We start from the raw sequence: 25,775 nt of genomic DNA, 5'->3' as shown, positions 1-25,775 counted from the left end.
AGCCCCACTAAACACCAGAACCCAATGCAATGTGGACTCATGCTCCCAGAGCAGATGTCCAGGGCCAAGTGTGCAGAGTTCCTGGGTGCGTATACCCTCCCTTTTCCATTCCTCTTCCTCCCATACATGGACTGGGTTGGGAGAGCTTGGGTCCTGCTTGATTGTGGCTCTGCCACTTTACCCTTACCCTTCTCTTATTCATCTTCTCATTGTCCCCAGGTGTAGGTCATCTGTCACGCAGTCTTCAGATCATTTTCAGGTTTAGCTGTATTTGCTGTTGTTACTTCCTTGGTGTGTTTGTGGAAGGTTTCTGCCTTGCCTTCCTACTTGGCCATCTTGAGCTTCATCCTCAAGTATCAAGCAAAATTCCTTTTGCTGATCAGCAAGCCTATGTACAGGGCTGCAGTGCTGAGCAGAAGCCCTTGCCCCTTTTGCCCCAAAGGTTAAGGCAGCAAAGGCTTAAATATAGTATGGAGGCAGAGGCGCCAAGCCTTTTCTATTATTACAGAAAGACAGAACAAGATTGACCATGAGATGAAAATTGTTGAAGCAGGGTTATGGGTACAGGGGAGTTCATATAATCATTTCTCTATTTTTGTATATGTTTGAAAATTCCCATAATAGTTTAAAATATCTGACACTGAAAAAAATCAATTTAAGAACAAATTAGTGGGAAATGAGAAACTACTAGTGATTATACTGAATATAACGTATAATACTATTATATATTTCACATAATATACATGATTCATATGTGAAATTGTCCTAGACCCCTGTTATTTCTCTACCCAGGAAGGAGGTAGCAGGTATAGTTATTTCAGACTTCACTTCTCCAGCTATCAGCTGGTTAGACAACTCAATCCCCTGGAACTCAGTTCCCATTCTGTGGCCTAGGAACAAGTCTCCCCCAGAACTGACCTACTCAGTCTTACAATAGACAGGGAACAGTGCTCTACAGTTATCTTTCCTGCTCCAGGACCACAGTTGAGAGATACTCCAGCAGGGAAGTAAAAACAGACGTACAGAAACATGGGGCAATTGCCTCTACAGTAGAAGAAAATTTTAAGTCCAAATAATTTTTTAAGTTAGCCTTGATTTGGTTCATAGCACTAACTTTCAAAGCACAGGCCAAAGTATAAAACACTATATTGAAACAGGAGCCCCCTGGAGATGAGAACACTGATGACTCAAATACTTTGTGAACATAAAGCACCATTACAGGTACAACTGAATTCTGGATACTATTTACATATTGGAGACAGTCATAATGTGAATTCTAGCCAGGTTGAGATCAAAGTTTTGAGTCAGACTTAAACTTATTCTATATATTATCATGCTGAATCCTGACTGCTTTGCAAGTAATTAACACTGAATCAAAAACAAAAAACACTGAATCATATTAAACTTGTCTTACCTTTGAAATAGGAAATTGCATTTATTCACTTACTAATAGAATGTTTCTGTTGGAAGCAACTTGTGATTTGCACTCATTTTAGAATGGCTAATTCATCCTATATGACTGCGCCCACTTGGTAACTTCACCTGTATTTGGATGACTTGTTTACCAAAACCGTGTCTCCTTTAGTCTTGTCTTTCTCCCTACAGGCTAGTATATGGAAATTAACTTTGTGATCACAAGATTTAATTCTCAACAGCAATACATACACATTTTCTTCTATGCTAAGCAGGTATTAGTGGCATTCCTTTTGAGTCATGGCCAATGTCCAAAAGACAACTATATGGAAAGACGTGAACCCAGTGGGTCTCACTCCACTCCAGGGAGTCTGCTTATGTGACACTGTGCAAAAGTAAGATTTAATCCGCTGTGGATTTTCTGAAAGCAAGTTATCTGGATAGTGTTTGTGGTCATATTAACATAGGCTTTTAGCTTCTTTAAAGCAGTAAGACGAAGAACCCAATAGAAAATAATACGCAAAGAATATGCTGCAGTACTAGAAGTAAAATGGCCAGTAAAACATGTAAACATGCTCAGCCTGAGAGAAACAAATGCAAGCTGTCATTTTTTCACATGAGATCAGCAAAAGTAAGTCTGAGAGATGGAAAACATACTTACATACCTACTTTTCATAGGAGTATAAATTCATTTTGGATGGCAACATTAAAATTTCTATAGCATACACTCTTTGACCTATCAGTATTCACATGGAATTCATACTCTGGACATACTTGAAAAAGTGTGTGTACTGTGTATTTATTTTCACAGTAGCATTTTTTGTAGTATCAAAAGACAACAAAGAGCATTAAGAGCATATGCATATCATAGAATACTACTAAACCTCTTCGAGAGTAATATGGAAATGTTAATGTACCAATTAGGTGTTAGCACTTTTGTCTAAGTCTGAAATACAAATATATAGAATATAAACTGAATGCATATAAATGAATATGTGTATGTATGCAGCTAGTATTTTCTGGAAGGACATTAAAAAAATAGTGGCTACCATTAGGGAGGCAGTGGGAAAGTCTTTTTTACTTTATACCATTCTGTTCCTCTCACATGTCTAACTTGGGCATTGACTCTGCTTCCCTCTCCCCCTCCTCGCTCACTCCAGTGAGAAAGGGGCATGCTAATCCTGAGTTTGTTTCAGGAACCAATTGAACTCAACGTTCATGAACACTTATCACTGGAAGGTAGAGATAAATGGCTCTAGCTCTTACGGTTCACTAAGAGGTCTTAAAAAATACTTCTATCTGGGTCCAACCCCAAAGACCCTGACTTAATTAGTAGGAGGTACATCCCTGCATTGGGAGTCCTAAAAACTCTCCTGGGATTCAAATATGCAGCCAGTACTAAGAATTACCAGTATATCTCTCACTTTATAATTCTTCAATAAAATAATGGCTAATAGGCTGTGTGACAGCAAGAATCAAGCATCTGAGATTATGGGCAGAGTCACCAGTAATACCTGCCCATATGTATTAGGAATCTGAGGCCCAAATACAAGACACATGAATATCCTACGCCACTCCCAGTGTGCTAACACTTAGTTTTTACTGATTCTGTAGCCTTAGCTGACTAATGCGGGTCCTGTTTGCAGGGGTTGTGCACTATTTTTCATTTTAAAGTAATGTTTAGTTTAAGTAACACTGCCCTCCTATGCTAGCCTGTTACAAATTTAATAAGATAGTTTTCTCAACCTAAATATGTATGCCATGAAAACCCATATTACTCTTCCGTTAAATTTCTTGTTAGCCACATTAACAGAGAATCATATATTGGTAGTATTTATTCTTAAAGTATGAAAATTACATCCAAAGAATCAATTTAGCAAACAAATTTCATTTACTATTCCTAACTTTCCTCATAAGTCAGGTAATAGCCATATAAAAACTATTTTTTCAAGAATAGAGCTGACCAAAAGGAAGGGAAAAAAAGCAAAATCCAGAAAGAACTGCTACATACTCAGAAACTTCACCATGCGCTACATAGCTGCTATCATTCAGGCAACATTCCTTTCAATTAAATGATTTATACAAAGAACAAGTTTCTTCTTGCATGTATAATCCACATACACATGAATGCATGCACACACTCTGAAGGTGAGCTCAGTTTCAGCCTTAATGAAAACAGTCTTAGTCTTCTAAATGTCACTTGTAATTAATGCAGTGACATGAGCTTAACTTGAGGGTCTTAATGGACAGCTTTAGTTTTCAAAATATAATCTGAATATAGAATTCTTTGATATCTGAAGTTAGCCATCATATATTTTTTTATTTTATTACAAGATGTTTTAAAATTTGGCCAGATGCAATTGTGACAGAAAACCAGCTTCATACCAAAAATACACTTTCAATTCCTTTATCAAGCAAATAAAAACATTTATTTGCTTTTTCTAAAAGTTAATATACAGTAAAAATTTAATATTGTCTATGACAGACATGTAACTGAGCATACATACAAAAGTAATATGTATTCAATGTTCAGAAACAGAAGTATAAATAAATAGCAATGATAAAACTTTGAAAAAATAATGGACATTTTAGTTGTGGAAAATGATTCTTAATTCTATATACAGTTATACTTAATAAAAAGCATCTCTTTAAAATTGCACAAAACATGGACCAATAAAGCATAATTTTATGGCATGTAATACTATAATCCTAGGGCAGTCTGTTGCTTAGCTCCAGGATAGAGAACACTTAGGTTTGTACAGAATAAAAGGTATGCAGTACTGTTCAAGAGTGTCTTCCTCACTCACTTTAACTTGCAGTAATCCTACAAAAGGCTGTACAGGAAATTTCACAAAGAGAAATATTAAACAATTATTGTGCCCACTTCATGCTGACGAGCAGCCAAAAATGGGCTTCAAAGTAAATGTGGTGGGACATTTAGTATTTGTTGGTACATTTTTATACTGAACATTTTTTTCTATAAAAACACCTTGTTTAACCATGATTGGCAATCTCAGCACAAAAAAATTCTGGCAAAATGGATGGAGGGAGTTTCTGCTTACCTATTTTCATGAATAATCAGGAGGTAAGAACTTATAGGAAAATTAATGCTCAATTCACTTACAACTTCTCTTAACAGGAACTGATCCCATTTTTTAAAAATCCTGCTTCAACTTCTGCATAAGAAAATCAAAGGTATGTTTCCACTGTATTATGTATGGCACAGCACTCAATTCAGAGAAAAATACACTTTGGGGAACCAGAAAAGATTGCACAAAGGTTAGGGTCACCCTGAAAAATTCTTGGCAAAAAACACTTTAAGTCCTCTAGGGTAATAAAAAAATATGTGCAGACTTAATTACAAATATTTACATTTCAAAAACAGACTCATGAGTTAGCTACCAGCTGTTCAATACCAATGATTCATAGGCATTGTAAAAGGTGTGATAACGTGTCCACACTGCTGTGGCCACACTTGATGCATAGAATACTGTAAAGATTATGGTTCTTCAGCCTGTTAACTATCACATCTATAAAATCAAAATTTTTTAAACTTGAAAGCTATACAACCAAAGGACTGAGCAAGTATCTTATTACCTCATATAAAATATACTTTAAGTACTACTGATTTCACTCATTTGTTCAACAACTTGTCCTAAGATTTCATCAACTACATCAACGTCATAATTCACTTGCTGAAGATTGAGATCAGGTACAATCATGGCCAGCAGTTGTCCTACGTTAACTCGAAGAGATCGAAGTTTGAGGCTGCAAATACAAATATTGCACCTGTTAGATGAACATTATAACAATTTAATATTCATGCAGGGCTTAAGATTAAAGTGAAACATAATTCAATTTAGTAATTACATATTTATCTGTTAAGTAGAACTAGCAACTCTGGTTCCAACTAATATAATTTTCATTTGAGATTGAAGAAAACAGGACTGGTAAAATATATAAACTTTATTTACTTAAAATTTATTTATTATTTAAAATAATTGTTACCACCTGGAAAACAGTAGTGATATACCGGTGAAAGCACTGATTCAAGAATTAAGAATGCCATCTCTTTGAATTCCAGGTTCCTTTTGAGGAACGTAAATTGTTTCCCAAACATGTTCAATGTTCATTGTTGTATAAGAAGGAAAAAAAGAAATGGTTCTGTGGTCAAATAAGCTTGTAACACTAGGTAAAATAAAGCTGAACCAGACTTTTGAAATGCAGGACTTCTCTGAGCCTTTTACATGCTAAAGTTCACGGACTATATACACTTTACTAGGCATTTATAAAGGAAAGAGTATTTTGCTGAAAACATTGGGAAAACCTGAATTGATTATGATTCCATCCAAGTTTATATACATGTACTTGAGTTTCAACATTCTAGACTTTACCTACAACTACACAGCAGCCTTTTCTTCACTGAGTGAGACACATGGGTTGAGATTGTTTTATCTGTCCTTGTTCTGCCCCCTCCCAAATATAAAAGTCCACATTTAGTTTACATACTGATTTTTCTAGGGTAGAAATCTCTGAACAAGCAAAATGCTCAAACTTGACAATGAACAGAAATACAATTTTAACCATGCTTATAAGCTTGCATGGTAAGGTTCCACTGGCATTCCTATGCCAGTTGTTTTTTGTCCAAGATTTCCCACCCATCTTTGATCAGAGGCCCATGGTCCAAATAATTTATCGTGCTGTCCTACAAACATCCCCTTTGTCCTAAACAAAACCTTCTATCTGTATGAAAAGTAGACAAAAGACTAATGTGACTCTACAGCCCCTTACCCATGCTTGACTTCAAGTCTTTTGATTGTCCCTGGTCAAACACTCCTGTCCACTGGATATATTAGATTCCTATTTTTAGTGTAGAGAACAGCACTATCAGAGAATTATTATGAGTTCCACATGCAATTTAAACTATTCAAATAGCCACTTTAAAAGCAAAATGAAATAAATTTGTCATTTATTTAATTTAATCTGACATAGCTAAAATATATAATTCCATCATATAATCAATAGAGGCATTTTACATTCTTTTATTCATCCTAGGGCTTTAAAATTCAGCATGTATTTCATATTTAAAGCACATCTCAATTCAGACTGGCTAGATTTCACTGTCAGTGGCCATATAGGTCTAAAAGAACATCAGTTACTCAAAGTTTAGTGTCCAAAAGAATCATCTGGGAAATTGTTGAAAAGCTGGATAAACACCCAAGGGTCTGCATTCCTACAAGCACTATGATACTGTGGTTCCCATTTTCAGAAATACTAGTTGGGATTTTTTTCTAACCCCCCGTCCTCCATGCTTATATGCACTGGTCTATCCTAGTTCCACAAACAGGTTTAATTAAATCTTTCCAAAACCTAAGCTAAAAAACAAAGAAATGATATAACTGGTGTCAAGTGAGGATGGTAGGAGATTATTTCTCAACAACTGTGCCTTTAGGTCTGAATTCCTATATTAGTACGAAGAGTTGCATAATTTTAGCTCTTTTTACTATGTCTGAATGGTCATCAACATACCAACACAATATCATCCCCACCTGCTGGAGCCTCTGCCTCCAACCTCAAAAAACACAACAAATGAAGACAGAACCCCAAGACCACTTTTATACCTTATTGGGATAGGGTAATCATTCATTTACTGTGTTCTAATTTTCACAGAACTTCCTCCTAATCATCATCTGTACTATGGCAAGTTTTTAGTAATTTTGTGATTTCCCATAAGTTAAGACTGAGGAGGGCACATAATGAAACAGGGATAGCAAATCATAAAGTGGAGAAGAAAAAGGTAAAAAATTAAGTTTCATGAAATAGTCCCCTGTCTTCTAGTCATGGCCACATTCACCCCATTCTTTAACATCCAGCTCAATTTTCATTTTCCCCCAAAAAGCATTCCAAACCACTCTGATTAATCAAGTGCTTTATTCCTTTGCAATTCCTGTTTCACTGAAGTTTAACTTAACCTGCTGATTCCTTGAAGGGGAAGATGATGGTGTGTACCTCTTTTGTATTTCATGGTCTACTGTAATTGTTGGGTTCACAGCAGTCAAGAATTCTTGATAGAACAGTATCTGTTTATTGTAAAATAAATAAGTAACCGGGATGTAATGTATAGCATAAGGAATATAGTCAAAATATTGTAACAACTTGGTATGGTGATACCTGGTACCTAGAAATATCATGTATATAAATGTTGAGTCGCTGTGTTGTACACCTGAAACTAATGTAATGCAATGCTGTTGTCAACTACCCTTCAATAAAAAAAAAAAAAAAAAAGAACAGTATCTGTTTGATGTATGCTAGCAAGCAAGGATCACACTAACCAGAATTGCAGCCCCAGCCAAACCCTCATTTACCATTACCTTTCCTCATCAGTGTAATTTACAGACTCCTCAATGTTACTTGACGTTGAAACATCTGTTCCTATCTTCTGACTTGCAGATTTTAATTGTTCGATTTCACTTTTCAGTTCTTCACACTGTGAACGGATTTGTGATTTTTCCATTTCCAGTAATTCAACCTGACAAAAAAATTATCTAACTGTAAAATTTAAAAATACTAATCTCTAGGGAAATTTCAACTAAGAAATGTAAAAAACCTGCTTGATGAAAATTACCATAAAAAAAGACAAAGAATACCCCACCCCAATAGCTTACTATAAACAAACTTCATTCGTTTTATCTTTTTACACTGAAAGAATGCAAAATGTTAACTACAGCTTGACTGAAAACAAGTGGTACCCAAACTGAAAATGCAAGATAAAAATGCCTAAAATGATGTGACATCACAGCATTCATTTCTTGCACATTCAGCAACTCCAAATTGTGAGCTTATACTAATTTTTAGACACTCTGTCATCTCCTAAGCCAACACATCAAGATGAATGTGTGAAAGAGCAGTTATGTCAGCAGTATTTTAAGGAAGAGGCAGTATAGCACCATGTCATTTCCAAAGTCTTTTTAGCAGAGAAATTCTCCTTTCAAACAGCATGCTGTAAATATATCAAATAGATGTTTTTAAAAAGGAGATACCCAAATTTGAACTGGGTGCACGTGCAGAGGCTACTCCTTGTCTCCTTTTTTCTGTTTTTTTCTCTTTCTTCCTCAGTAGAAACCCCTGAATAAAGACTACATTTCCAAGGCACTATTAGCCAGGTGACTCATTTCAGGAGCCCCCCTAACTTCTGCTTCCAGCAGCCCCTTTGCTGTTAAGAGTGTGGATGTGCAATGGCTGGGCCTGAAAAAACATCTACAGCCACAGCTGTGCACTGAGAAGCAAAGCAATAGTGCGGGAAGGGCTTCTGTCTCCAATGGCTGTGAAGTGCCACTGTTGTGTGGGGATTTTGTGTCTCCTACAAACGAGCCTGTGACTAATACAGGGTGCATCTATAAATGACGGTATCATCTACCTTGTATGGTTACTGTTAAGGCTTATTACTAATGGATGTACAATTTCCACTACGTTTAGTAACAGTGTCTTGGTAGGCACCACACTGGTATTCTGAGCAGGACAATCCTTCAGTACACAGCAGTGTCCTATGCCACAGCACATTCACCATACCTGATCCACCAGCCACTGAATCCCAGCCATGCCATCTCCACAAGACATTTTTAAAAAGCTGTCTTTACACATTTCCACATGCCTCCAGGAGGACCACTCCCAGTTGAGAACTAGTGGAGTACAAGACAGTCAATAAATGGAAATACTATTAAGCGATTTATTCCAATCTAGCAACTGGCAGTTCTTTACCAAGTTTGTTGATCCTGGGCTCCCATGACTATGATGAATGACAAAACTCACCTCACTTTTATACTGGTCCCTCTCAATACTGCATTTGTCCAGCTGTCTAAATACATCATCAAGCTGCACCACCATTTCATCCATTTCACTTTTACTCTCACTATTGGAACACTGACTGCATTCAGCCTTTACATGTTGCAAAGCACTACATTGTTTCTTCAGCCTTTCTATTTCTTCCAAAGCTTGCCGATACTGGTACACCACATGGTCTGGACTTTCAGACTGGCCATTAACACTTCCCAGTAAAAATACAGCATCAGTTTCAGTAGACTGATGGCAAGTTTCTTTCTTCACATATTTGTTGTTCACTTCCAGTATCCTCTGTTGTAACACTTTGATTTGGTCGGTAAACACATGACACTGTCTTTTATAATTTTCTTTTTCCTGAGCGACTAGAAGCAACTCATTTCTCAGTTCACTTAACTGGCAACCAGTATCAGCCACAGATTTATTAAAGGTTTCCTGAGGTTCGTGTGTCTTTCCTTCAGCTTCCACACAGGATGGCAGTACTGCTGTATCATTTCTTGCGTCTATCTCATCTTCAATGGTTTCTTCCTTTTTAACAATGAAACTTGGTACTTCAGTCTGGGTAGCCATGGTAGCTCCCTGATCACATCTGGATGAGATGCCTGTTGAACTAGTCTGACCACAAGGTTCATTATCAGCCACAGGCTCAACCTGAGCACCACTTTGCTCAATGTGACTCTGCTCCAATTTTACTTCAACATCATGATCTCCTGTAGGCTTGGGGGTACTGTTTTCTTCCAAGATGATGACATCTTCATCATCATCATCTTTGTAAGATGAATTTTCAAATGCTTGATTGCTGAACCTCCGGCTCTTTGCATTCAAAATTGAGGAACGAGTAGAAAGTCTCCGTTTGAGGCTGGAAAAAATTTTATGTATGAAATATAAGATTATAAGAGGGCTGAAATAAACGACCTGGAAGTAATCAATCTGAAAATTTTAAGAAATGCCTGTGCTCATTTCTGAAAAGTGACATATTACACTTGAACTACCCAATGATTTAATGAAGCAGAAATTACTTTCTTTTATAGATGAGGAAATGGACTGCTGAGATCTCTTTAAAGTCTCAGACCTACATACTGCCAAAAACTTATTCACTTGGTCTCTCTGGGCATTTCAATGTATACATGTGTAAAAAAGAACGCCTCCACACATCCCAGGTCCGTTCTCTGTATTCGAGAGCTCAGTAAATGGCACTGCCCTTGCCGTTTGCCCATGATGGTTTTATCAGCATTCAGTGAGCAAATGTGAGCCATCAGGTGAGCCAGCATGCCCTAGCCTTTCATGTAAAACAACCTTCCCTGCATTAAAATCAGCTCATTTTCTTCATCTGCTTGGTCTTCTGTGAATTTTAGTACCAACTGATCACTTTTGCCTCACAGAAGGACACATGCACTGGTTTGGTATTTGGGCCTAATGTGTTAGACTTCTTATGTCCTTCATCTCACGAAAGATTTTCCTTTCTTGGACTTACTCTCATCAAGGGAGCACAACAGCCAATAAAATCCTCAGAAAGGGTACAAATGACATCAAAAGGTAAAATTTTGCATGACAAAAATCTTCATTCACCTCTCAACTTTATTGTTGGCTTGGTTTTTATATGGATTCCCAGGTTAGAAAATACTTTCTCAAACTTTAAAAGCATCATTCCCATCTGCCATTCAGTGTTTCTGCCATCCTGATTCCTGATCTTTTCCAGGTACTTATGTTTTCCTTCCCTGAAAAATAATTTTTTCTTGTTTTCTAAAATCCCGTAATATTTCTTAAAATGGATCTTTCCCCAGATGTTAGGCTGTGTATTTAGAGGGAACTGAGTCTTACTTATATTATTTGCCCTTTCTCTGATTTCCATTCTTAAATTCCCTCATTCAGATGCTGGTCTTCCAGCACTTTTTCTTTTTCCTATCTTCAACTGTTTATCCACCTCCCAATAAATTTCACAGGGTTTCCTCTACTCCCTTTGTTTCAGTTTGTACATCTGGCAATCCCTGGCTCTTTATACTACAGAGTGAAACTGACTAGAAGCAGCAGAGGGCTGGGTTTGTGATCTCAAGAGTGCTCAGTGTTAGTATCTGGGGCTTTCCTCCTGGGAACCCAGTCAGGGAAGGAAGGGAGGAGGACTTCTCACCATTCAGTGTCCAAACTTTCCTGAATGCTGTTTTCAACACAGTGGCTCACCCACATCTTCACCAGTAACATGTGCTCCACAAAGTAAACTTCCTACCTCCTACCAGAGGAAGAGAAGCAGTGCTGCCAGACCTTCCAAGCTGGGAAAAGGTCTAGGGAACTACTCTTCTTTAAAGTTTCAAACAAGCCTCCTATCATCACCTCTATTTTCCACCTACTGAAGTACCCAGTGCTTTCAGATTCTGAGACTGCGTAGGGATCTACAGAGTTAATCATTTAATTGGGATATGCCCTTCTATTTTTCTTACCAGGCTTATTCCTATTTGTGTTTCTCAAGACTTAGTTCAGGTACCACCTTTCCTCAGACTTTTGGGCTCTATGAATTTGAGAATAAAGATATCCTTTAAAAATTAATGAAAACATTCTCTCTTTTCTCTTCCTGACAGCAGTCACTTTAAAAAGTTCTATTATCTTCCGTCTGTAAACTTACAGATTTTACTTTTTCTTACTTTGCCTGGAATCATATTTATGAAGAAAAGCCAAGAATATAAAGTCAAAGAGACTAGTTTAAAACCCACACGAATTCTCGGTTAAATAGCAATCCAGTTCCAAAACAAACCCCCAAAATACAGGCAGTAAATAGCAAACAATATCTCTCATATACATATATATGCATAAAGGTCATTATTTCTAATCTCTTCTGAGGTCGAAAATCCCTTTGAGGATGTGATGATGGCTATAAAAACTGGCATCATGCTCTTTCTTCCTGACCTCTGTTCATTCTATTCCCGTTGGACGGGCCACCTGCACAGAGTATGTTTTCAGAATTTCAGGAACCAAATTAAGTATCTTCTCATCACAAAGCCTTCCCTGACCATTCCAGTCAAGAGAGCTAACTGTTCAATTCACATGTCATGTGTATCTTTCTTCCCCATCCACTCATCCAAAACATACAGCATGCCATGGGCCATGCTAATAACTTATGGGTTATACTTGACATTATAGTATTGTACTGTTAATTGCTTTGTGTTTTCTTTATTTAGATAGTGACATTCTTTAAGGCAGGAGTTTTCATAGTATACAGAATTTCAAAGAGGTGACAATTTGACCAAACTCTATAATAAATACGGTTAATATTTTAAAAACTTTTAAATAGGTGGCATAAATAGGGTAAGTTTAGGCAATAAAAAAAAAAGCACTTGGTCCTTTAGGTAAGATTTTTTACATGCATATAAGCTGCACTTTCTTAAAAGTACATTATAGCCATGGAAGTATCAAGTAAAAGCTCTGTTTAATATTCATTCCCCAAATAGAAAAACCCATTTTACCACCGACCTGTTGCTCTCAGGTTCAGAATGGGGTGAACCTCGATGATTATTTGTAAGTCTTGTTGTGTAAGTATTTGCTGCTTCTGAAAGGTGTCCTCTTGGAACACTTTCCTTCACAGGAGAAAAGCTCTGACTTGACACAGTCGTTGTCCTAAACAATAGCTCAGCATTAATCTATTGGAGGAAAAGAAAACTGATCTTGAAGAATTTTAGAAAATGTGCCATGTCCAAAACACAAGACATCATTTTTCCCTGCTCCCTTTATCCCAGAAGATGAGAACTATCCTAACCACGTGAATTCCTTGTGTAACACCAAAGAACAACAAACGAAAGGCCTGCAAGTGAGTTAAGAATGGTTTTACATTTTTAAAGGTGTGAACAAAACAAAGCAAAGAATATCCAACAGTGAGTGTATGTGATCCACAAAGCCCAGTATGTACACTAAACTTTACTCTCTGGCCTTTAACAGGAAGATCTGCTGACCCCAAATTATATACAGGACTTACCAAGACACAATAAAAACGGACTTTTCTACGAAACTGAAAAGTCATAAAGAATACTGCCTTAAAAACACAAAGACCACTCTTTTCCCCCAGTTCTGTTTCACCCTGTATATAAGAAAACATTTCAATGTAATTCCAAATTTTCAGATTCAGTGTATTTTCAAACATACTCATCTGCAGCAGGCCAACACTTCTTACGTCAGAAGTACAACTACCTACTCACATACTCGGAAAAAGCTCTGTAACACCATTAAGCATTAGGAGGGAATGAAATGGCCAGGGAGAGTGGTTGACAAAGAGAAAGAAAAACACTGTACTTTGGCCCAGGTTAGTACCAGAACATGGTTCCCCAAGTGTTACTATGAACTGTTCCTTGATTGCCAACCTAGCAATAAGATTCTTAACAGAATATCTGCCTTTCCTTAGAAGATCCCAGTGAAATAATAAAAGCGAACACTTTGAACAAAATTGTTGGGTTAGAAAGGCAGGCAAGCAGCAGTACAAGAAAAGAGGAGCACATGAACTGAATCAACAGGATCAGGTCAGTCTGTTATGTAAACTCCTAAGCTTTCAAATCCAGTATTTGTTATTAAAGTAACCACCATCCAGTATGAGATATAGCTATAAAATGAAGAAAGGCTTTATTACCCGAGGGATCATTTCCGGTTGTCTGATCCTCAATTTTTCCTTGTCTCTTAAAAAAAAGACGGGATATGAACATTATTTAAATTTACTTCATTACTATTTTTCAATTGTTTTCCAATGCATATTTGCCGTTTCACCACTGAGCCACTCAGATATGTACCCTAAACTTTGCTTCAATTTCACTGTAACCAGTTGTTAGCCCTTAAGCAGAGGAACAGTTCCACCTCTTCTCTCAAAAACACCCTAAAAATGTCTGTCTCAAGCTCTCCAATCTGACCAGCATTATTCTCAAGACTGAGCAGGAATATCACACAGGCCATAACAGGATTCTTTACTTTCAATCCTGCTGTTGGATTTATCTTCAAGAATAATACACTATAAATCAATCACCTGGAAGTTCTTAGTGAACCTGGCCTCCTGTGTGCAGTACATAAGCCTCCAGTTCACGGTAGCTGCCTATCATTCACTACCCAGCTTCTCCATCCCACCTCCATTCCCATTACACCTATTACCATGTTTACTCCAGCTAGTTGAACAAATCATTGCTCCCTGTACTACACTCACTTTCAGGGCCTATTACAGTCATTCATGAACTTTCCTGACCCAAACTGCTCCCCCACTCCACCCAGAAGTAATCTCTCATTAAGGGTTTCCTAACAGGATTAGATTGTGTCGTCAACGGTATTCATCAAGTTCTAATTAATAATACACACGTCTCACTTTCCCTGTTACACTGTAAGCTCATAAAGAGCAGAATTCACTTTCAGATTCATCTGCATATGGTCCAAAAAGAAACTATTCTGCATGCCAACTATTTTATGGGATAGGATAACAATAAACAGCAAGTGAAAAGAGAGCACCTATCTACAGCATACACTTAAAAAGAAAAAAAAAAAAAGCACCTGATGGAATGCATTCTATATCAAATTCTTTTTTGGTACTAGCTTTATCTTGGGGATGAATCAACTAATGCTGTCAGACACCACTGTTGACAGTTGGGGCATTATTTTTCCAGCATACATTAATACAACACTCACTTTTTTTTGTAGGTTTTTTCATAAGTGGGATGCACCAAATCCTCATCTTCAGGTTCTTCTGGAACATCACAATTTCTAGTCAAAAATCACATAGGGATAACACGTCACCAGTGCCTATTCACACATCTTCAACAGTACTTTCTGCCTTTCCAAAGAGGGTACTACCAACTCTATGGTACCTGAACTGTGGGTCAGAGTTATTGGAGCAATACCATTTTTCTGGAAGTTGATCTATTCCATCTGGTAATTTTCGCCACTTTAGACAGGAATCACATTGAACCCATGTCTGATCAGGACGTTTCCTATAACAAAACAACAACAAAATACTAGCAGGCAACTTAACCAAGGAGGTTAAAGACCTATACCCTGAAAACTGCAAGACACTCTTGAGAGAAATTAAAGAGGACACTAATAAATGGTAATATATCCCATGCTCTTGGGTAGGAAGAATTAATATTGTCAAAATGACCATCCTGCCTAAAGCAATCTACAGATTCAATGCAATCCCTATCAAAATACTGACAGCATTCCTCAATGAACTAGAACAAACAGTTCTAAAATTCATATGGTACCACAAAAGACCCTGAATAGCCAAAACAATCCTTAGAAGAAGAACAGAACAGGGGGATTACTCTCCCGAACTTCAAGCTCTACTACAAAGCCACAGTGATCAAGACGATTTGGTACTGGCACAAGAACCGAACCATAGATCAATGCAACAGAATAGAGAACCCAGATATAAACCCACACATAAATGGCCATTAATATATGATAAAGGAGCCATGGACATACAATGGGAAAATGACAGCCTCTTCAACAACCGGTGTTGGCAAAACTGGACAGCTACATCCAAGAGAATGAAACTGGACTACTGTCTAACTCCATACACAAAAGTAAATTCAAAATGGATCAAAGAACTGAATGTAAGTCATGAAACCATAAAACTCTCCGAAGAAACATAGGCAAAACTCTCTTGAATATAAACATGAGCAACTTTTTCATGAACATATCTCCCTAGGCAAGAGATACAAAAGCAAAAATGAACAAGTGGGACTACATCAAAATGAAAAGCTTCTGTATGGCAAAGGAAACCATCAGTAGAACAAAAAGGCATCCTATGGTATGGGAGAATATATTCATAAATGACATATCCGACAAGGGGTTAACATCCAAAATATATAAAGAACTCACACTCCTCAACACCCAAAAAGCAAATAATCTGATTAACAAATGGACAGAGGATATGAAGAGACAGTTCTCCAAAGAAATTCAGATGGCCAACAGACACATGAAAAGATGCTCCACATCACTAATCATCAGGGAAATGCAAATAAAAACCACAATGAGATATCACCTCACACCAGTGAGGATGGCCAGCACTGAAAAGACTAAGAACAACAAATGCTGGGGAGGATGCGGAGAAAGGGGAACCCTCCTACACTGCTGGTGGGAATGTAAGCTAGTTCAACCATTGTGGAAAGCAATATGGGGGTTCCTCAAAAAACTAAAAACAGAAATACCATTTGACCCAGGAATCCCATTCCTTGGAATTTACCCAAAGAATATAAGTTCTCAGATTCAAAAAGACTTATGCACCCCATGTTTATCGCAGCACTATTTATAACAGCCAAGATAATGTCTATCAGTAGATGAATGAATAAACAAGATGTGATACATATACACAATGGAATACTATTCAGCCACAAGAAAGAAACAAATCCTACCCTACCATTTGCAACAACATGGATGGAGCTGGAGGATATTATTATGCTCAGTTAAATAAGCCAAGTGGAAAAAGACAAGTGCCAAACGATTTCCCTCATTTATGGTGCATAACAACAAAGCAAAAGTGAAGGAACAAAACAGCAGCAGTCTCACAGACTCCAGGAAGGGACTAGCAGTTACCAAAGGGGAGGGGTGTTGGAGGGCAGGTCAGGAGGGAGGGAGATGGGGATTGAGGGGTATTATGTTTAGTACACATGGGGTGAGGGGTCACAGGGAGGACAGTGTAGCACAGAGAAGGCAAACAGTGAATCTGTGGCATCTTACTACACTGATGGACAGTGACTGTATTGGGGTATTGGTGGGGACTTGATAATATGGGTAAATGTAGTAACCACATTGTTTTTTCATGTGAAACCTTCATAAGAGTGTATATCAATAATACCTTAAAAAAAAAAAAAAAGGACAGCAGCAGACTCACAGAACCTAAGAATGGACTAATAGTTACCAAAGGGAAAGGGACTGGGAAGGGTACATGGGAAGGGAGGGATAAGAGGATTAAGGGGCATTATGATTAGTGCAAATATAGCGGGGGCACAGTATAGCACAAGGGAAGACAAGTAGTGACTCCATACCATCTTACTAGGCTGATGGACAGTGACTATAATGGGGTAAGTGATGGGGACTTGATAATAGGGGGGAATCTAGTAACCACAATGTTGCTCATGGGAAACCTGTGCATAAGACTGTGTATCAATGGTAGATTAATAAAAAAATATATATGTATTAGCATGAAAATGCAGATGCTAAGTATACTTTAGATTTTCTACATCACTTCCACCACAAAATGCCTGTTACTTATTTCTGTCCTTGAAAATTCTGTGACATAACTGTTGTTGTACAGCAATTTAAATTTAAAAACAACAATTTGGTTACGGTCAAAAGGTTAAATTTAAACAAAGGCCATTCTAAATAAAGTGACTTAATATTAGTAGCATACTATTAAATTTGTTTTATGATAAAAACTCAAACAACTTAAGAATATATTCCAAATGCCTTGGTCTTTTTTATATGAAGTTGTATTAAGTTAAATTTATATTAAGTTAGCATCTGCAATTTATTTATTAGCACTATAAAGCACTCAAGTACAAAAAAATAGACAAGTTGTATTAGTATAATTTAAGCAATATATGATCTTATTATATTTTTATCCTCTACTATAGCATATTTCTGAAAAACAAAATTTGTCTATTTGTAGTTTAGAAAATGCTTTCATGTTAATCTTTTGAAAAAAATGATTCTGTAAAGAATTTATGTACACACATTTAGTATATGAAAATGTTACCTTAATGCCAGTAACTTAAAACTCAGTTTAAAAAAAATTTACTTAGTTATATATAACTTCAAATACACAAGTTTACAAAGTAAAACCAAACCTCTTGTTTCAGGTCACCACTGTTAATTTTTTTAATCCTGGAGAATTTCCTATGCTTAAGAGAATTATGCATATGTACACAGATACCTTAAAAACACAATGAGCAATACATCAAGTCAGATCTTTTTGTTGTTCATGACGTATCTCAGACAGCATCCCATCAGCACACACATTCCCAGGCCTGCTACTGTGTCTGCATGTCCTTCTGGGTGCTCGTCAAGCATCATATCTTTTAATTCTTACAACTCTAGGAGTTAGGTGCTATTAATGTTCCCATTTTACAAAGAGAAAATCGAAGCTTATGAAAGGCCAAATAACATGCCTGGTGTCACATAAATACTTAAGCAGCAGAACTAGAATCTAAACTTAAGTCTGGCTTTGAATGACCCTATTATACAAGACCAGGATTTTTCAAACTGTAAGATGCAACTCATTACTGGATCATGAAATCAATTAAAAATTTGCATTTTTAAATGAAATAAATGCTATTAACATGCAACATATGGGTCAATACTGTTTTGTGAATCTTATACATACATACACATATGTACATATGTATAAATGTGTATATTCAAGTGTTTACTTCATGGTGTGGTGATTACAGTTGTAGAATTTATTTCTTACTATAGGTTAGAGTCAAGTGTGTGGACACTGTATAATCACTGTACCCTCCTTTATTACATCTTGATATTAAAGTGGGCTAATATTCTTTTAATGTGCTTACTGTATTTCTTCAACTGGCAAATTTGGAGAATAGTCTGTATTTTTCTTCACTTTCATTTCATTCCAGTAATCATTCAGCTTTTCTCCTAGTGCTGCTATTGTGAGCCTTAAAAAAGTGAATTATAAAATCAATTTAAGAAAAAAATAAAGATAAAGATTAAATCTGTTAAACACGGAGAAAGCATAAACAACCTATTAATGATCATGTGGACACTGAGGAGAGGGACAGATGAAGACTCCAAAAGGTACAGTTAATAAAGAACACTCAAATTAATGGCAATTTACTATAAAGACCCTAGAAGTTCCTATAGCAGAGGAACTAAGACACAAAACAGTAATACTTTAGGGGTTCTTTATTAAGCAAGTATACTGTAGACCAATTACTAGGAGAACCACAGGCTCTCTGAACTCCAACCCCAACAAATAAACTTATAAATTTCTATTCAAATTAGAACTCAAATGTTTGGTCTATTGAAGTATGCAATCATTCCCAGCAAGTATACTTCAAACCAGCCTCTGTCGCACAACTAACACTTTCACTTCTCCTACATTATGTTAATAAAAAGCAAATCAATGGGACCTATTAAGATAAATAAACTAAGGCCACATTTGAGTAATTATTTATTATTGAGTTAAGCACCTTTTGTGCCAGAACTATGTACAAAGTATATAGTTAGCCTAACATTCTAAATTTAAAATAAAGCTTTTAGAAATTAAGACTCAAATTCTATGCTGGCAGATTAATATTAAACCTATCTATGCCTAAGCATTATCTCCCATTTTCTCTCCACCAGAAAGCCCCAAGGTCATGTAACAGTGTAACAGGCAGGCATCCAAGTAACACGAATGCAGCTTCTCTCCCAAGCAGGCTTCTCCTTTCATACCATGTTTTCTATTTTTTCTTATCACTGCTACTGCTCAGTCCATGAGACTGTACCTCTTTCTGTTGAGAACATACCTAGAAGTGAACTACAGGGTTCACTTATTGTCTTAACATTTTTGGTCTTCTAATTTTTCACATAAAGTTTAGTAAAAGCCTATTAATACTGACACAAACATCACTGCTGAGTTTTCACTTTTTAAATTAAATTTAAGTTTTTAATTCTATTTAATTGTTTTAAAGAAAAATTGACATCTTATGATATTCAGCTTTTCCACTTCTTGAACCTGCTGTATCTACTTATTTAGGTTTTAAATTTCACTCCACAATATATTATAGTTTTCAGTTGTTGAGGTCTTTGCATGTTTTATTTACTCCTGAGTACTTTTTTTTGATGCTATTATAAATGACTGTTTTTTTTAACTTCACATTCTGGTTTTGTTATAGTTGGTAAAACAGAAATACAATGATTTCTGAGTATTTCTTATCCAGCAACCTTCGATTACAGTTTCTTTAAACTCTACGTTTGCATATTATTTTGAACTTTCTATATACTTAATACTTTCATCAATAGTTTTATTTCTTCCTTTCCAATCCTTTAAAAGTCTCTTTTTCTTGCCTTATTGTACTGGTTATTTCCTCAAGACCAGTGGTGAGTAGCTGATAGCCTTACCTCACTCTCACTCTTAAGGGAAGCTATCAATATTTCACAATCAAGAATGATACTTGTTGTTTTTTGTAAATATTCTGTATTGCTCAATATGCCCTTCCATTAATGTTTAAGTGTTCCCTTTTTTCCTAAATCAGAAATGGGTTTTGTGATTTATCAAGTTGCCTTTTCAGTACCTATGAAAATAACAATGAGATTTTTCTAACATCAATATTATGAATTACATTAATTTTTCAATCTTAAGATCACACAAACCATCTGGGAATACAATCCACTAGATTGTATTATCATTTTTACATGTCACTGGATGATATTTGCTATTATTTTAATAAAAACTTTTATATCTTGCTCATGAGAAACACTGACATAAATTCCTTTTTTGTATTCATGAGTTCACTACCAAAGTTATGTGGCTTCATAAAACCTTTAAAGATTGTGTAAAGCTGGTACCACTTCTTCCTTACCTGTCTGAATTTAATATATGGGATATTTTCTAAAAATTGAGTCAATTTCAAAGGAATGTGTCTATATCATTTACAATGGTGAAGAACTGTTCATGTTATTCCTTTGATGCTTTTGTGTCTGTAGTAATGTCCTTTTTATTTCTTATGTCAATGAGTTCTGTTTTCTTCTTTTTTCCCTTATCTTGCCAGAAGCTTACAGACTTCAGTGATCTCATTAAAAAACAAACTTTGGCCTTTCTGACTCTTGTTAGTCATCAATTTATTGTCTCTCAGCTCAAAATTCAGTCTTCTTTGCTGTTTTGTGACACTGGAGCTTGAAACTATAAGCACTCATCCTTTTTGTGTGTAAGGCTGAAGAATAACCTGAGTTAATGGGGCATTGAACCTGCCAGGTGACGGCAGCAGACACTTGTCCTTCAGGTTCTGGTACTTCACCGCTATTTGGCTGGAGCCCAGTGGCCTCCCAAAGGCATTCCAGCTGTGCTCTCAGACCAGCCCATGTCCTCCAGCAAGAGCCTAGTTCCAGTGTGCTTACATCCTTGAGCAAAGACAGGTTCCTCTACAAACCAACTCCAGCCTAGCCATACTATCTGGCAACAGCAGGTCATGCCTACAGAGCAGCCCCAGCCAGGACTTCTGGACAGTTTATTTTGACATGGTGGGTAGCTTATTACTATGTTTGTCACCACTCTATGAAGAGATCTGAATCTCTAACTTCAAGGGCACAGTGTCCTCTCCTAGTTCCTTTATTGTTTACTTTTTTCAACCTAGAGGTGACAGCTTCTCTTCTGTATCTGCTAGTTCTTAGCACATACTGTCTTTTTTACCCTTTTAGTAATCACTCCTCTTCTAGTTACAATTCCTTATATTAAATTACCCCCTTTCAAATAGTGTATGTGTTTCTTAATTAACTGATTTTGCCTTTACCTTTATTTCCTTTCCTTCCACTTTGTTTTATTTGTTCTCTATTTGAAGAAAGGGCCTATGGCATTTATCTTTGTCTTTATCACAAATACTATGTTTGCATTCTACTACATAACATATGCTCATTAGGACAACTGTGCTTCCTAAATGTACAAGTAAAACTGATGGTCATGTTTATTCTATGGCTTCTAACCACTCTTGGATACGAGTATTTCTAAGGCACACAGGACTAAAAGTATCTTAAAGTTCCCATCTAAGCCGAGTTTCAGAATTTTGTATTACACTAAAAATGCTGATACCAAGTAAGCAGTTACTCCTTCCATTTTCTATGAACCTCATAAATACTTAAATCAGTAAAGACAGGGGAGAATATATTTCTAATTAGGATAGAGTAGAATACAATACCTAGGCCAAAAGAGGATGGTTAAATGTGTTTTCTGTGCAAACCTCTCACCTACCAATTTTCTTAAAATTCTGTAATATTAAAAAAATCCACAAGATAGAAATTCAGCTTAGAAAAAGTTATGAAAGTATTTCCAAGATAAACTGTAAAAAGTCAGTAATTTAAATAGGCAACATACCTGTATTCATTAGTATAGTCAAAATCTTGTTTATTATGAGTTGGCTTTAGGAAATTACATTCTATAATTCCCACTACTCCAACTCCCATGTTGTTTGCCTGAAAAATAAAATGAAATCAGTGTTTTGATCATAAAACATGGTGTTCAAAATAATTACCCTTCCACAAAAATTTACAATTCGTATGAAACATTTACCCGTATGTTATTCCATGATTCTTATGAAATTTAGATTCAAAAACAGTATCTGAGAGGTTAATTTGCTTTTCTGGGAGTTAATTCCTAAATATAGGGGAGCCTTCTTCCAAAACCACTTCCACTATTGTCAAGTATCTACTTAGACAGTATCCTCACTCCCAATTTTATATAAGGGGGAAAAAAAGACCACCTTTACTGGGTGCAAAACCACAACTAATTCCTTTCAATATTCATTGTGCCTTGCAAAGGCCTATATTCTGTAAGCTGCCAGATAAAAATTAAAGTCATTTATACAAAGTTACACATCAGTTGCTAACAGCAGTGAAATATAAACCTATGTTAGCTGAAATCAACTTACCTCTAAACCTGCTAGTTTCAACACTGAATTCAAAGTATGTAAGTCAAACATTCTGATTATCTACATGTGATTAACAAGGGTATTTTGTTCACGATTATAGCTGAATCAACAAAAAGTGAAAAAATATGTAAGTTAGGAAAACTTTCTTAAATACAACTAAAGATGAAGCCGTTGCAAATCTAATCATAACCCTATGCTATGAAAAACTGCCAGTGCTCCCTCAGCTTCTACAATTTGTAAGCCAAAGTACCGTTCAGCTTGCAGTTCTTTTTCACCTTCCTTCTGGCCTCATCTTGTCTCTCTTCCGTTACTCCACTGCCCACTTACCATCCAGTCCAGGCACAGCAACTAACTCCTTTAATGACGCCAAATTCTCCAAAGCTTCTTTCCCTTCCTTTGCACATACTCTTTTCTCTCTGCCTGGAAAGCCCTTTTCAGATTTTCCAACACAGTAAAGTCAACTAGACTCATTTCAATCACCACTCTCCCCAAGAAGCCTTTTCTCATGCTCCAAGAATGTACCATATTCCCCTCACCAAACAGAAGTCTGAGGGTATGCTCTCTATCTATCTTATCATCTGCTTATGCTGAGCACCTAGCATGGCAAATCATACCAGGGATTAGATAACTAATGTTTACTGGATCCACAGACTGGAAATAACAGACCCAGTTGATCATCTGGTAAAGAAAAACATTAAGTTAGTTGCAAAAGCCTGTTTTTAACATGGTCACAAATTAACATAATGCAAATTTAAACGGAGTTGGAAAAATGGTAAATGTATCACACTGAAGTCAGGCTCCTAAACAATAAAAAAAAAAGAAAAAAACAAGTACGTTCTGCTGCAGATACAATGTTTCTCTTCAAAGTCAAAACACTTGAGAAATAAGGCCTATTACCAAAAAAGCAGTTTCAATTACCAGTGAAATTCAGTAATTTTAATTATAAAATATTTTTGACAAAAACTAGTATTTCAATTATAAATAAAAATTAGCATTCTAAATAAGTTATTGATACCTCATATCATGGTTGCCAGATTTCTGGATTTTTAGATTGAAATTAGTGGTTATAAATAAAAGCCCAACAGAGTTCATTTCTTTTTTTAAAAAATGCTATATTCTGGGCTCATGTCATATAAAATATGTACAACCTCTGTTGAATAATATTCAAGAAAAACACACTATTATACTGTGCAGAGCTTCTATTGCTCTATAAAGAATTTAGAATGAAACAGGAATAGAAAATGAAAATTAGATAATTAGAAAGCAAAATATGCCTGGATTTAAACTTTTAATAGAACTGATTTTCAGAAGTTATCAGTGAATTCGTCACACACACACACCTGTGAAAACATATAAAGAATAAATTAACATAGAAGGCAATGTTCATCTTCAACTGAATTCCAAAATAATGGAAGTGGTTAAGGAGGAAGGCTCTAGTATATTTAGGAAGTAACTTCAGAAAGTAAATCCCCTATCAGATACTATTTTTTAGTCTGCTGAGTCAACACTAACTAAAACCAACCAATTTCATTCCAGCATGAAACAATCAGGGACCCATATCCAACTTCCATCAAAAGATCTGTATCTATGTTCAAGAGCCATACTCATTGGAAGGTCTAGAGCCAAGTTACTTTGTTAGCCCCAGTTTCCTCATCTGTAAAACGGAGATTTAAAAAAACATTCTGTGCCCCATGTAAGATTCTTCAGGACCAAAAGAGAAATTAATATAAGCTATTCTAAATTCAAGTGCCATATCAATATTACTCAAAACACTGACACTGAAAAGTAATTATGAAAAAAAGCACATTATTTCACATTTGACCCAACACATTACACTAAATTTTCTAAGAGATATGAACATTTTCAGATGTAAAACTTACCCTTAACTGACATCCTACTTTTTCATAAGCTTTGATAAGTCTATTTCGGTGATACATCATTATTCCATAATGATCTTTATTTCTGCAGTTGAATCCAAAAGTAATTCTTACCGTTTTGGTCTTAAATGTTAAGAAAAATTCTGAACACATCATCTCACTCTCTTCAAATCATTCTATTTCATTATTTTTTTTAAATCCAAAAGTACATAAAGGCAAAGTTGGAGAGGAGGATTAGAATCCATATCATGATAAAGGGAGAAAGGGCAGAGGGAAATATTCTTGATTAATATATCTCTATATGGCATCATAAAAAGGAAAACAAAGGATACTAAAAATTTGGGCCGATAAACATCACGTTCAATGAGAGCAAGACTCTTCGAAACTAGCTGTGTCTTTACTTTCTGTCCACGTAAGATGATCTGCATTCTTGGCTTTAGATACAATATACTGCAATAAGCCTGCAAAGACATACAATTATCTGTCCTTTCCAAATAATTATCTGTGTATTTTTTCAACATTACTTATCCATGTATTTAAAATGAAAACGACTACCTTGCTTTGATAGAGGAACCATTTTAATAGAATAATATAGACTACAAAGCTATATTAGGTAATAGGATTACTTCTCATTAAAAATAAACTCAATATACTGTAGCTAATAAAAATGATTTGTAGACAATCTATTGACTAAAATAGATGTTGACATTAAATGAAAAAAATTAAAATACAGTGTGTATGACTTTATTTTAATTAAAAAATACACACATACACAAAAAGGACCATGTTTTCTGACTCTTCGGTCAAGTACATGTATTACTATTGTGATTTAAAAAGCACCAATAAATTTTATTTAGGCAGAAATCACAAGCAAAATCTAATAAACAAAAGGGACTACTGAAAAAGAAAATATCATAAATAATGTACCAACACTTAAGTAGACAAGCACGGTACTTTTTCAAAACTGAGCTATGACAGTCAGCAGGAATCCAGATGTGCTTTTAATTCTTAATGCATGAAAGTTTAGATACTTCAGAATCTTGACCAAAATTTGCAT

General features: G+C 36.0%; 1 protein-coding gene across 2 annotated transcripts in view; it reads right to left on the bottom strand.

The window, feature by feature from the left end:
* Positions 1-3,228: 3,228 nt before the first annotated feature.
* MORC3 (MORC family CW-type zinc finger 3) overlaps positions 3,229-25,775 on the bottom strand; it is a 41,643-nt gene continuing 19,096 nt past the window's right edge. The window contains exons 7-18 of one of the 2 annotated variants that reach the window (XM_057504408.1): positions 25,051-25,179; positions 24,722-24,841; positions 22,289-22,386; positions 18,771-18,875; positions 15,069-15,191; positions 14,890-14,964; positions 13,856-13,901; positions 12,712-12,878; positions 9,223-10,108; positions 7,785-7,942; positions 5,425-5,501; positions 4,973-5,181 (exon numbers count right to left, since the gene is read on the bottom strand). In XM_057504408.1, the coding sequence (XP_057360391.1) occupies positions 5,150-5,181; positions 5,425-5,501; positions 7,785-7,942; positions 9,223-10,108; positions 12,712-12,878; positions 13,856-13,901; positions 14,890-14,964; positions 15,069-15,191; positions 18,771-18,875; positions 22,289-22,386; positions 24,722-24,841; positions 25,051-25,179 (2,016 nt within the window). In that variant the 3' untranslated portion in view covers positions 4,973-5,149. Of the gene's footprint in view, positions 5,182-5,424; positions 5,502-7,784; positions 7,943-9,222; positions 10,109-12,711; positions 12,879-13,855; positions 13,902-14,889; positions 14,965-15,068; positions 15,192-18,770; positions 18,876-22,288; positions 22,387-24,721; positions 24,842-25,050; positions 25,180-25,775 lie in introns of both variants that reach the window. The other variant, XM_057504406.1, reaches the window with a different exon arrangement.

Source organism: Manis pentadactyla, chromosome 1, assembly GCF_030020395.1.
Source record: "Manis pentadactyla isolate mManPen7 chromosome 1, mManPen7.hap1, whole genome shotgun sequence".
NCBI lineage: Eukaryota > Metazoa > Chordata > Mammalia > Pholidota > Manidae > Manis > Manis pentadactyla.
This window is presented reverse-complemented; position numbering and strand designations above follow the sequence as displayed.